This window comes from Malus sylvestris, chromosome 1, assembly GCF_916048215.2.
Source record: "Malus sylvestris chromosome 1, drMalSylv7.2, whole genome shotgun sequence".
NCBI classification, from domain to species: Eukaryota; Viridiplantae; Streptophyta; class Magnoliopsida; order Rosales; family Rosaceae; genus Malus; species Malus sylvestris.
Genome location: NC_062260.1, coordinates 11,835,852 through 11,849,555, shown reverse-complemented (window position 1 = coordinate 11,849,555; position 13,704 = coordinate 11,835,852). Strand labels below are relative to the sequence as shown.

Sequence of the window (13,704 nt, the reverse complement as noted above, 5' to 3'; positions counted from 1 at the left end):
CCACGTAAACTTAGATGGCATGGCTTGGATCGTGGTCTTGGTACTGTGAGCCTTGGATGGCACGGCTCGGGCCGTGGTGAAGGCTTCATGGACCTCGCCACGAGTGGCTACCGAAGCAGCCACCGCGGTGGTTCCCATGGTGGCCGTGGTGAAGGCACCATGGACCTCGCCGCGGGTAGCTACCAAGGTAGCCACCACGGTGGTTCCTATGGTAGAAGCTTGTGGTGATGATGTCGCTCCCCTTATTGTCGCATTTTGCCTCACGGATCTCCGGGCCGTGGTGAAGGCTCCATGGACCTCGCCACGAGTGGCTACCGAAGTAGCCACCGCGGTGGTTCCCATGGTGGTCGTGGTGAAGGCACCATGGACCTCGCCGCGGGTGGCTACCGAGGTAGCCACCACGGTGGTTCCCATGGTGGAAGCTCGTGATGATGATGCCGCTCCCCTTATTGTCGCATTTAGCCTCACAGATCTCCGCAATCCCATTTCTTGAACATTAGAATTTTCACTTGTGGAATTTTCTAAATTTCTAGCCATTATATTTTGCTTATACGTTTTATCAAAGAACCTTTGCAAGTAAAAAATTCTAATAATAAGAACGTATGAAAAATATTCAAATGGACTAGAAAATAAAGAAAAAACCTTTTTGTGCGAGAGTCTTCTACGAGTATGGATTTCAACTCTCAATGAAAGCACCAATTTGTGGATGCAAATTTCTTCCTCCTCGATCTTGGACGATTTTGCACCTACAAAACAATTAACACCTTAGGTTAAGGCCAAGAGCCTCACGCGCCCACGATGAATGGGGGGGGGGGCTTTGGCCGAAGAACCTCCGATGCCAAAGTTAGAATTTAGAGAAAAAGAGTGTTTAGAGAATTTTGGGATTTTTGCCAAAGTGTTGGAATTAGCTTTTTGGTGAGAATGGGAGTATATTTATAGGGATAGGAGGTGGCTAGGGTTTTTAGGTTTAATTTAGGTTTAATTAGCCAATTTATTTGGCTATTAAACATAAGATGAATGTTTTGGTGGTTTTTGAATTTATTGGGTAATAAAAAGGAAGAAATGATGAAAAAGGTAGAAAAAAGTGATGGATTAGGTTTTGAAATGGGGATAGCTGGCCATGTGGTGTTTTAGGGTTGAATTGGATGTATTTTGTAGTTATTTGGATATAATGGATGGTTTAATTGACAATTAATGGGTTAATTAGGCAATAAACCCATTAATTAGCCAATTAACATAATTTAAAAGGAATGTGTTTGGGAATTACCTTGTAGAAAGGATTTGATGAGATGGACTTTGAATTGTTACCTATTTTGGGCACTTCTGTCTTGGTTGAAAGAGGGTTGCCCGCTGCTTGCGCGTAGGAACCTCGTTGTACTGCAAGGGTATTTTTGTCATTTTTGTCCAAAAATCCACGTGTCGCCCTGTGAATATTTTTGGCTCCACAATTATCATTACCAATCCATGTCATGCACATCAAAATTCACTTTTCAGTTGGAAAATGTTGTTTTTGCCGTTCTTGATTGTTAGTGCTGATTTGAATATTTTGACATCTCATTTAGAGATGTTCTTAGCAATTTTCATAATACGTACCGGAAAACACACTTGAAAACTAGTTAATGAGTTACCCTTGTTGTTGATAAAGGTAATAAATCTCTTAACTTTTGCATTAGCACAAAAGGAAAATTAAATATAGCAAGCATTGACCTCACGTTTACATAATTAACTTAGCATCTGCACATAGTGCTTTATCGCATTAGCGGAACGCAATTATGCATATGTCATTTAGTGTGAATTCGATCCCGCTGATTCGACCCCCCAACTCCTAAAAACTAACTATTCAACCACCAATGCAATCGTTGTACTAAAAAAATTAACAATATTAAAATACAATATGGTTTTTAACCGGAGAAAGCCAAAACCCAACTTCTGTGATGTTGCGTCCATGGTAACAGACAAGGAGACAGACGAAGGGTTGCTCCACCTTGTTATTAAAAAACATTTTGTTTGATTGTAGAATTTATAATAAGCATCATCCACCAGTATAAGAAACAACTATAATAATTTTTTAAATAATTGTTTGATTAAACATTGTATTATTCTAATCCAGAAACACTCATTCTTCTTCCTTGTTCTTCGGTTTTGCGCTGCTCCTCCACATTACAAGTCAAACCATTTTCCCAGATCTCTTCCCTCTCCTATCCACCCCACCCTTTTGATTCTCTTTGTCTCTGCAGCTTCAATATCCTTGCTACATGTACAAGTTTGTCACATGTGTGTATTTTTCAGCCACGATCATGATGCTTAATTTGTTTTACTAATTACATGTAAGTTGGTGGAAATTAGTCGAAGATCTCGGTCAAGTTGACTGAGGTGAGGAATTTCGCAAGCCGGAAAGCGGGTGATTTTGATGAAATTTATAAGAGCTTGTTGTGTATAGTTGGTGGAATTTGAAAAAAGGGTCATATATGTTGGCATGGTTATGAGTTTGATTACCAAATGGGGCGACGTCGGCCTAAGATAAAACGATGATGAAGGAATTTGATTATTGGGTTTTAAGACTAATCGAGTTTTCGATCATCTGCCTCTTGATTCTTGTTCCATCCACTTCTGCAGATGAAGGTAAGCATACAAATGAAATTCATGACCATCATTAAGAGATTAACATAGTAATTATGGTTTTCAGATTTGTACATGATTCTATAATTGTATTTTAAGTATACTAACTTTGATCCATATTTAATCCTGTGAGACAGTTTCAAACCTTCTGATATGATCAGGAAATTAGGTAGAAAGAAATGAGTCAACTCTTGTAACATATTGATTTTTCTCATGTCATAATATTGGAGATCAATGACCTAACATTTCGCAACGGCAGATCTTTTCGAAGATTTGAAACTAGGGTTTTCGGAATTTAGTCACATATAATTTGATTCTTCCTAACATGTGCCGGAGTAGGTTTAATTTCAACCCCAATGTTCTTAACAAGAATTGATGAAGTATCTGCTTCGTTATGCAGGCAGTTTTGTGAGCATTGCGTGCTGCACTGAATCGAATTACACGGATAGCAGAAACATTAGTTGGATATCGGACTATAATCAGTTTCCGAATGCCACAGGCTGTCACACAATTCAGTCAGAGGCAGACTATTCCGGTTACAACAGAAGTAGAGCATTCTACCAAAACTCAGGCCAGAAAAGATGTTATAAGCTATCAACAGAAAAGGGTGAAGACTATCTGATTAGGGCTACATTTCTATTTGGACACATTTGGAGCTCTAGTTTTTCAGTTTCGGTTGGTGTGACCCCAATTAGTGTCGTAGATTCATCGGAGGACTCAGCAGTGGTTGAAGGGATTTTTCGAGCTACCGAGGACAATACATACTTGTGCTTGGTGTATGGCAAGGGAGCTCCTTATATTTCAGAGCTTGAGTTGAGGCCTCTACAGAATTTGAAATATTATTTAGAGGACTTCCCTTCAAGCGTTCTGAAATTGGTTACAAGAAATAGTTTTGCAATTACAAAAGATGATATCAGGTATGCCTTCTATTTGATTTCTTCAAAGCCAAGGAACAAGGGTGTTAGCTTAATGTGTAATTAAATAAAAATTAGTACCTGAAAACAATGATTATGTCTTCTTAATTCACAAATTTCAATCATCAAAACTGAAATACATACCTTAGTTTATGTGCTAGACTGCTTAGTTACACATATTTAAAAGGAGTTTAGTACTTTAAATTATGCTAAACGCAAGTAGATAAACCCACATGTAAACTTCTTTATGCTATTGGTGACTCGTGACATGTGACACGCTCCCATGCATCTACAAATGAGGATATTGTAATACTAACAAAAGAAACAATGGCATGTAGGAATCGTATACAAAATGGAATGTATGCTCTTATGTCTCATATACATTACTATTAATGTATTATGGACACATTAAGTTGTAAATATTATTCTAACGAATTCAAATGTGTCACGAGAAATTATAGGACACTCCGTAATCCATTATTTCCTCAACATTCAATTAACTTCTGCACAATTAATGGGTAGAATCTTATTCTTTAGCCTACTACGTCCCAGATTCAAACATTATTTCTCCCCTTAATCTAGTATTTAGAGTAGAAGTATAATAAAAAATAACCTGTACAAAGAGGCAAAAATTTGGATAGAATTGTCATACCACATTATTATTCGATACAACGAGTCTAATCACTTGAACAAAATCGTTGTTAATATAAGATATCATGACATGTCACATATTGTGTATGATAATCATGTTTTACATATCATTACATTAGTAAATGATGTAGGTTGAATGTCTTTTAGAAACTTTTTCCATAATTAAAAGTTGAAAGTACAATTACGTCGGCAAATATGAATTAGATTAGTTAGTTAAGTCAATATTTTTTTCTTATTTTTACATTTATTATTTAATTATATATTATTAAATCGAAACAACACAAAGTGTAAAGTTGCTCTCCTATTGTATTTTATGGGCTGGTAATTTTCAGGTACCCAAATGACACAAGTGACAGAATTTGGAAATCAAATCCAAGTGCCGACCCAGGAACCGGAACCGGAACCTATCACATATCACAACCCAACGTCTCCATTTCCGGCAACGCCACCGCGTCTCCGCCCGTGCAAGTACTACAAACAGCTCTAGCGGCTCCAGACCGACTGCTCCTTCTCCACAATGGCCTTCCCACAGAAAGTTACCAGTACCTCGTGTTCCTCTACTTCTACGAGGTCGATCGGACGGTCCAAGCCGGCGAGAGGGTGTTCGACATTTTCCTCAACGATGAGCTGAAAAAGCGGAGATTTGACGTCTCGGGAAATGGGTCCAACTACAAGGAGCTTTCTTTCACTGTCACGGCAAATGGGTCTCTGAATTTGACTCTGGTTAAGGTCTCCGGGTCGGAAAATGGACCCATTTGCAATGCTTATGAGATCTTGCAGGTACTTCCATGGCGTCCAGAGACTAATAAAAGTGATGGTAAGCTGGGTTTTTTTCACTGGATTTTTGTAGCTTCCAATTGGGTGTTTGTAGTAATTAATTGGGTGTTCTAATCACTGTCAATTTTTTTTTACAGTGGAAGTGATTTTGGAGGTGAGAAATGAGGTGCTGAAGAGTAACCAAGAGAGTGAAGTTTGGGAAGGGTGGTCTGGAGATCCATGTCTTCCAGTTCCATGGGATGGTATTACTTGTGAATCCGTTGCTGGTTATGCTGTCATTACTGTATTGTAAGTTATTTGTTTCCATTTTCTGAGAAGTTCTGCAAATAGCTTTCATGGAATCATGAGAATATGGCATTTGTATTGAATTATACTAGTTTTCAGTGCTGTGGGATGCTTTGGGAGTGAAGTTTTATCGGGTTTTTCGACAAAAATGTATTGTTAAAGACTATAAATCCAGAATTGTAATAAATTCCTTAAAAACCATAATAAGTTTAACATAGAATATTTGATAATGATTTTTTAGGTTCTTGTTAAATTACTAAAAAAGGTTTGATTGCAACGTAGGTAAAAGAAGACAGTTATCAGCTTTCACCGGAAATTGATAATTCATTAGATTAATTGCTTTTGCTTTCTTAGAGGTATTTCACATATAACTTTGCTCATGATTTCGAATTTCAGGGATCTATCGTCAGGTATTCAGAGGGGGGGCTTTCTTAAAGGGCCAGTTCCTTCAAGTATCACTAAGCTGACCTATCTAAGAGTCCTGTATGTTTGAAGCACCCTTTGGGTTTTGTTATGTTGCACTTGACCGAGTAACTATAACTCTTATTTCAATGTATTGCTTTCTTTTGTTTGTGATGTGCAGGAACCTTAGCCACAATGACTTTACTGGCAACATTCCAGCATTTCTTCCTTCCTCCCTGTTGACCTCAGTGTAGATTTCTCTTTCAAATTCAGTCTTGAATGGCAGTTTCAGTTGGTGATTTAATAAATTGTTATCCAACTCCAGCCATGGAATACTAACATTTGGAATATTTATTAATAGAAGAGATTGGTCTAAAAATTGCGAACAGCTTGTATTGCTTCGGTAAAGTCATTTAAGGTCACGGTGTGATGTATAGGAAAGGCCTCCATATGTTACCTACTACCGTTACTTACTGCCATTGTATAATCCCTAAATATGGCATGACATAAGCCAATAATGTAAAGCTTTCTAAACTGGCTTAATCCATAAATCTGGCCTTGATCTGTAGGAAAGTGTCCTTTTCTTTCATGGATCAATTGTGGCATACCTGTGTTCGGCATGCTTAGGAAGATAACATCCCAGATATTGTGTTGATACTAAATTTACAAGGACATTGACACATTTCCAATTTGTATACTTGCATGAAAACATACCATGTGAAATTCTAACATATCTACTAAAATAGAAGTTGAAAAGTTATAGTTATTTTCTGGTACTATCTTTTGGAGATAATGTGATGAGGACTTTGATGTTTGATCTTCTGATTTTATAGTTTAGATAAAAAAAAGTTGTTAAGACTAGCTGCTCAATTTCACTTTTTAATTTTTAAGGTTCTTTCTGTACTTCTCTTCAATTTTAGGTATTCTGAACAGTCATAGCTCTGCATGACTCATTTCCGATTTTGTTTTTTGTATCCCTGATTACCTTCATATCATTAGGGATCTGAGCTTCAATGACCTTGGGGGATCACTTCCAATATCTCTTATCTCACTGCCACATTTGGATATACTGTAAGCTCTTTTATATTCTTTGTCGCAAACAAGTTTAGCTACATAACATTAGACATGCCTCCATAAATTCATTCCCATGTGGTTCATCGACAGAAATATCAGGTGCAACCCTCATGTCGCAAAAGATATTCCCTCCAGCTTCAATGGCTCAACACTTACCACGGGGTGTGATTTTTATTGTCTATCCATCCGAATGAAATTTTTTAATCGAAGAATAACTAAAAAGTATTTTAAAAAAATTCTGAAATTTGTTTCTCTATATTACAGCCAAGAAAGTTGCAGTGCTCAAGAAGCTTCTAATCAACGAATCATCATTGGTGCTGCTGCTGCATCTGGGTCTCTACTATTAACCATTGTAGTTGGGATAATTTTCTACACTTGGAGACGACACTTTCTGCCTCAAGGAAAATTTGATATGAAACAACATCATATGACAAAGAGTGAGTGCATTACACGCTTTATTGCTCTTGGTATTGCACTTATGCTTTTAGGCTATGTTTGGATGAGAGATTCCCAAGTCATGGGATTGTAAACCAAATTATAAAGAAAAGAATCACAAAATGTTGAACAGGAGGGATTAGGCATGTAAGAGGGATTTGCGAATAACACCTTCCAATGAGGGATTAGCTAATTCCGCTCATATGCCTTTGTAATGCTCATATTATGCACTTCCTAATCCCTCCTATCCTACAATTTGTGATCTTTTCTTTCATTAATTGGGTTTCAATCCCATGACATGGAAATCCCTCACCCAAACATATCCCTAAGATTCTAGGAACAACCAACTTTGTTTTTATTTTGACATTAAAAAATAAAAATAAAAATAAATTGCTCATCTGAAATTTGTCCCCACCACAATAAAAGGAAATAAAAAATTCTTGCTTTCTAATAGTTCTTGCAGTTTTTAAGGTTAAATTAATACAAGTCAGACGACAATTATAGTGGACTCTAACTAGCATTAATATTAATGCTATTAATCATATGTTGTATTCGATGTTTACACTGTATTACAAATGTGAATTTTCATATAAATCTTGAAACACGAAATCCTATTTTACTTTTATTTTACAATAATTATTAGTATAATGAATCAGAACTAGTTTTAATACATAAAGTATAGATAACTTGAGATTTCAACACATTTAGTCTATGTAAGCTTGTCAGAAGGTTACAAGCTTTGCTAGCTTGTTTGGGGACATGATTTTGCAAGTTAATCTAGTTATGACCGTTCTGGTATATAGCTTCTAGATTAGTTACGACGGAATGTATAAGGATATGAAACATGCCCTTAATTCATCAAGTGTAGTTATGACTGTCCTGGGACATGATTGACATATCTTTCCACATTCAGTAAAGAAAAAACAATGGGTGTGTTAATTAACTGCAAAGTGAAGACATTTTTCACGGTCAGGCTAGTTGAGGCACTTGTGGAGATTGTATTTGTCTTTTTTAAATCTGCAGCCTCTGAATACAGAAATCCTCAAAACTGCAGATTTAATTTTTTCGTTACCGAGCATGGATGATCTGGTTATGAAGTCGATATCCATAGAGACATTTACTCTTGAGTACATAGAGGCTGCTACCCAAAGGTACAAAACATTGATAGGTGAAGGAGGTTTTGGGTCTGTTTACCGTGGCACTTTAATTGATGGTCAGGAAGTGGCAGTGAAGGTCCGGTCAGCGACATCAACCCAAGGAACTCGGGAATTTGAGAATGAGGTTGGATATTCTATTTTTATTTTTAACCATTTCCGGTTATAGCTTTTCATTATTTTATGCAACAGTCCTACTATTATCTACCATTTGGGCGTGGTAATGGTGTTACTCTTTGATACTTGAAATATCCTTGTGTCCCTTTATTCTTCTAAAATGTGAGAGTGCCAGTATTGAGGGTGGGTTAAACAATTCGGGTGTGGTAATAGCGTTCCCATCTATACCTAGATTCCTCATCACTATTCTATATATTGCCATAATCAACCGTCATTTGTGACTTCAATATGCCTTAAAATGTAAATGACAGTTCTTTTAATGTACTTCACAGCTAAATCTTCTGTCAGCTATTCGCCATGAGAATCTCGTGCCCCTTCTCGGTTATTGTTGCGAAAATGACCAAGAAATTCTGGTTTATCCATTTATGTCCAATGGCTCATTACAGGATCGTCTCTATGGTACTGATCACGTCACTATTTCTTTCGACTAATACCGTTTAATGTTCTTTTAAAAAAATATCAAAATAAAAAATTACTGAAAACCTATTATTTTCAGGGGAAGCAGCAAAAAGAAAAATTCTGGACTGGCCGACCAGACTCTCAATTGCTCTTGGTGCTGCTCGAGGCAAGTGTTATAGAGTATTTGATACTATTAGCATATTCAGCCGTATTTTTATGCTCTACTCCTAGGCTCTGAAAATGGGAACAGAGCATGAAGTCCTGATGAATTTGTTACATGGCATGCGAATGACCCTTACTCATTAAAAAATAAATGAATAGCATATTGATACGGATGCATTTTTCGTAAACTTGTAAGGTCTGAATGTGCAGAATAGATATATAACCATGGATTGATACTTGTTATCGTCGGACCTCCATATATTGAAGGACCTGAAATTTGGCAACTCATTTTGTGCTTTGGGATTTTGGTCTGGCTTTGGTGAAGTTCTACTTAGTAGCATTTTATATTTGTGGCATACCAACTCTAAATTTTCCTCATGTTATAACCTCATTTCTGGTTGTTTTATTGATTTCACCATCTTTTCCCTGAGAGCATTTAGAATATCAAAACCTCTGATGAGTACTTTCACTGTTCAGGTTTGACGCATCTTCACAATTTTGCTGGTCGCTGCATTATACATAGGGATGTGAAATCAAGTAATATACTTCTGGACCATAGCATGACTGCCAAGGTGGCGGACTTTGGTTTTTCAAAATACGCTCCTCAAGAAGGTGACAGTTGTGCTTCTCTTGAAGTAAGAGGGACAGCGGGATACTTGGATCCGGAGTAAGATTGTCTCCTCAACCTAAGTTGTTTATTTTGAAATTTTCTTGGGCTTTTAAAAGTATCTTATTTTGGTTTATAATCACAACTGGTATAGACTATAGATATGTTGAACTACAAGAGCACTCAGATATCAGTTAAGGTAGGACAGAAAGGAAATGAGATACAAAAAGGAGAGAGGAAGATCAAAGAGAGGTTGTGGAGGGAAAAGAGGAATTCGAAGAGAAGAATGAGATAGAGAAAATTACGATATTCTCGAATCTAAATAGCAGAATATGAAACCATATTATAGTATTTCCTGTTTATATTTTAGGAGCAATGCGAAGTGATAAAACAGATAAAATACTTAAAAATTAACATAATAATCAAATCTGGCATTAAAAACCTTAGTTGAGTTACTTTTAAACATTTACCAGAACCTGATCATGTCAATTTTCTCTTATTCAGGTACTACATGACTCATCATCTATCAGCAAAAAGTGATGTTTTTAGCTTTGGCGTTGTTCTGCTTGAAATTGTTTGCGGACGGGAACCTCTGAACATACACAGGCCACGGCCCGAGTGGAGTTTGGTTGAATGGGTATGTTTGATCATGTGATGATCCATTTAGTGTTCCTAAGATGCTTTACGCAAAGCTCATTGACCTTTTGCATCACTCTACATTCTCCCACACTGGCCAGAGACTTTAACCCTTTTCTTTCTTCCACGAAGATTAAATATAATTGTGAAGATACTGAAGAAATGAAAACTAACAAAGAGAGCTTTGCATGCAGGCAAAACCCTATGTAAGGGAATCAAAGATTGATGAAATTGTTGACCCGAACATAAAAGGAGCTTACCATGCCGAGGCCATGTGGAGAGTAGTGGAGGTGGCATTGTCATGTATTGAGCCCTTTGCCGCTTCACGACCAAACATGATTGAAATCGTAAGGGAGCTAGAGGATGCTCTGATTATAGAGAACAACGCATCAGAATACATGAGATCCATAGAGAGCTCGGGATCCAATCGCTTTTCCATGGTGATGGAGAGAAGGATTCCGCCGCCCACTCCTTCAGAACCGTCATCTATTTTGTCACAAATGGCTCCTCCAGAGCCAAGATAGTGAATGGTTTTTATGAGATTTGCATCCGTTTGTGAATGATTTGTTTTGTTGCTTGGCATAAGTGATAAAGGAGAAAATTAGGGTAATTTCCAAATGCTCTTTTTGAAATTGTGCACCTTCTTGTGTAATATATGTTGCTTACCCTTTAACATTCAAGGAATCTACGTAACGCTCATTACATTTTGCCTAAAATGATAAGACTTTCCTAGGTGTCAGCACTTGCCAAGTGCGTACAAGGTATGCATTGGGAATTACTCAACGTCTTGCAAGGGATCATCAAGCCCTTAATCTTAGAGTAAGCCCCAATGCATACCTGGTGCATATGGACTTCTTTTCTCTCAAGAAATTCTCTTTTGTTTCTACTTCTTGATGTTCTTCCTTTTGGTTTTCTACTCCTTATATGGGAAGTGAGCAAGTGGACGGATTAAATTTTTCCATGTCTACGGAATGCGCATTGAGTAATGAGGAAAAGAAAACACTTCCATGGATGTAATTCTAAGAGAAAATAAAAGATTCTAACCAGAGCATGCTTTGTTTCAAGCGTATAATTCACAAAATAACCTTACGACAAACAATGATATATCTTCTACTCGAATAAAACCAGAAGAAACGAATAGATTGATTTTGAACTGCGTTACAAGGCGAAGAAATATGTTCATGTCCACACTATAGAGAGGAGGAATGCTTACAGGAAACCCGTGTACACTATAGTCTATGACAATGGCATGATTTGCTAAGCATCACGAGCAAAAAGCGAAGGGTTGGCTGATGCAGTACCCACCTGAACTTCAAGAAGTTCTAGCTTACGTTCCAATACATCAAGCTTCTCGTTTAACGACGCCAATTTGCTCTTTGTTGTGGCCTCTTAAATAACAAGAAAAACAAGAATTAGTCCAGGAATGTAATCCAACCCACCTCCCAAAAGAAGAGAAATTTCCATTTTGTCTAATAAACATTTCAACCTAAATCTAACCAACATACCAAAAGCAGAAAAGCAGATTCAAAACCAGATGCAAAGATTCCGGCAAACTAAATGATCACGTAACAGGGAACTGATTTTCACACCCTTATTCTCCCCTTACAGACCCCTGCTTATTTTCAACCTTTGGATTGGATAAATCAAACAGAATACAACAACAACAACAACAACAACAAAGCCTTTTCCCACTAAGTGAGGTCGGCTATATGAATCCTAGAACACCATTGCGCTCGGTTTTGTGTCATGTCCTCCGTTAGATCCAAGTACTCTAAGTCTTTTCTTAGGGTCTCTTCCAAAGTTTTCCTAGGTCTTCCTCTACTCCTTCGGCCCCGAACCTCTGTTCCGTAGTCACATATTCGAACCGGAGCGTCAGTAGGCCTTCTTTGCACATGTCCAAACCACCGTAACCGATTTTCTCTCATCTTTCCTTCAACTTCGGCTACTCCTACTTTACCTCGGATATCCTCAAACAGAATCATGGGACAAAAATAGGCAAGGGAAAAATCATTTCCGAACATAATAAACGATTAGGTTGAAGTCGGGGAAGACTAGTTGTTCAAACAATGCAAGAAAGCAAAGATTCAAGTAGGGCTGCAAGAAGAAGAGATGAGTCAAACAAAAGCATAATGCTTGTACAAGATGATTAACAACGCCACATTCCTTCGATTCGGAGATCAAATCCGGCACATGTTAACTCTCATTTCTAACTATTTAGATATCGAAATCGGGTAAATTAGAACCAAATCTTGGGTAAAACCAGGTGCAATTTTAGCTACGGTTCAAGTTAATATGCCATGAAAACAAATTGGATATGTATGATTGTCTAAAATCAGCCCCAAATCTCAAAAGTCATAGAAACCCTAATCAGCAAATTGACCAAAGCTATAAACTTGATTGTAAAAACAGTCCAAATCTCAGATGGGTCAGCACAAAATTCAGCAATAACCATGAAAGCAGCGGAAGTAAGTCAAGGTAAAGAACAAAAGAGAGGAGGGGGTTGAAATTACCGAATTGGACAAGGAAATCGAAGAGGCGGCGGACGTTGAGAGAAATGTGGGAGATGAACTCGCGATTTTCCCAATCGGCTTGGACCGCTATCCCTACGTTCACTGCGTTTGTTATCCCACCTGCCCGCGCCATTTCTGATCTCTCTCTCTCTCTCTCTCTCTCTCTCTCTCTCTCACACCAGGGAAATCAACCATCCAACAAACTCAGTACACAATTGATTATTTCTTTCATCTACAGATTGCTCTATTGGAAAGGAAGCCGATCAGCTACTCCGTTGGGTGCATTTATTATTACAGTAGTTGGTCTGTCGTTGGAGGTTATTTATTTATTTTTTCTTTTTCTTCTTCTTCTTCTCTGTTTTTTATTTTTATTTTTATTTATTTTTATAGTAAATTATTCTAATTTACGAGAATTGCTTGTAAGATACGAGTAAATCGTTACACTGACGTTTCGTATCAATGAAATAAATATATGTAAGTTTTTGTCTAAATGGTTTGGGGTGTGCATGTATGTAATGTAAGTTATCTGAATGTTTGGAAGTGTATATGTATGTAAGTTGTTCTCCAAATTTTTGAATGACTGATAATTGGAATTTGAATGCATATATCAGACAAACTATTATGACCAAATGACTTAATTCACGTTAGTTGTTATTGAAATAAGTTGATTGATGTTGAGGATAAATTCCACACAAGAGTGAAATCTTATTTGTCCTTGAAACTAAGAAGGAAAAGATAGGCGAGACATTGTCTGCCAAATCGACAATTGAAATACTCGGGTGGTTATAATGTGGATCTTATTGGAAAGGCTGGTGGACTTAGTTTATGGTGGGATGAATCGGTTGAGGTGGACACTATGGATTCTTCAAAATTCTTCATTGATGCCTAATGTGGAGTTGTTG

At 37.4% G+C, this 13,704-nt stretch overlaps 2 protein-coding genes across 2 annotated transcripts; one reads left to right on the top strand and one right to left on the bottom strand.

Moving 5' to 3' along the window:
- Window positions 1-2,132: 2,132 nt before the first annotated feature.
- Window positions 2,133-11,008, top strand: LOC126615682 (nodulation receptor kinase-like). The gene is made up of 15 exons (XM_050283558.1): window positions 2,133-2,622; window positions 3,020-3,536; window positions 4,517-5,001; window positions 5,099-5,249; window positions 5,643-5,729; window positions 5,830-5,898; window positions 6,648-6,719; window positions 6,813-6,884; window positions 6,987-7,159; window positions 8,212-8,438; window positions 8,761-8,887; window positions 8,985-9,053; window positions 9,527-9,716; window positions 10,161-10,293; window positions 10,487-11,008. The coding sequence occupies exons 1-15, from the start codon at window positions 2,529-2,531 to the stop codon at window positions 10,814-10,816; spliced, it is 2,796 nt and encodes a 931-aa protein (XP_050139515.1). The 5' UTR covers window positions 2,133-2,528; the 3' UTR covers window positions 10,817-11,008.
- A 403-nt stretch (window positions 11,009-11,411) lies between these two features.
- LOC126615699 (protein BRICK 1) lies at window positions 11,412-13,085 on the bottom strand. Its single transcript, XM_050283578.1, has 2 exons — window positions 12,803-13,085; window positions 11,412-11,680 (listed from the first exon to the last, which is right to left on the bottom strand). Exons 1-2 carry the CDS (start codon window positions 12,933-12,935, stop codon window positions 11,550-11,552), a joined length of 264 nt encoding a protein of 87 aa, XP_050139535.1. The 5' UTR covers window positions 12,936-13,085; the 3' UTR covers window positions 11,412-11,549.
- Window positions 13,086-13,704: the final 619 nt, after the last annotated feature.

Coding starts and splice junctions, on each gene's coding strand:
- LOC126615682 (XM_050283558.1), top strand. CDS start 2,529: ATGATGAAGGAATTTGATTATTGGGTTTTAAGACTAATCGAGTTTTCG. Junction 5,250..5,642: donor TATGCTGTCATTACTGTATT/GTAAGTTATTTG, acceptor TTCGAATTTCAG/GGATCTATCGTCAGGTATTC. Junction 10,294..10,486: donor AGTGGAGTTTGGTTGAATGG/GTATGTTTGATC, acceptor CTTTGCATGCAG/GCAAAACCCTATGTAAGGGA.
- LOC126615699 (XM_050283578.1), bottom strand. CDS start 12,935: ATGGCGCGGGCAGGTGGGATAACAAACGCAGTGAACGTAGGGATAGCG. Junction 11,681..12,802: donor CGATTTCCTTGTCCAATTCG/GTAATTTCAACC, acceptor TTGTTATTTAAG/AGGCCACAACAAAGAGCAAA.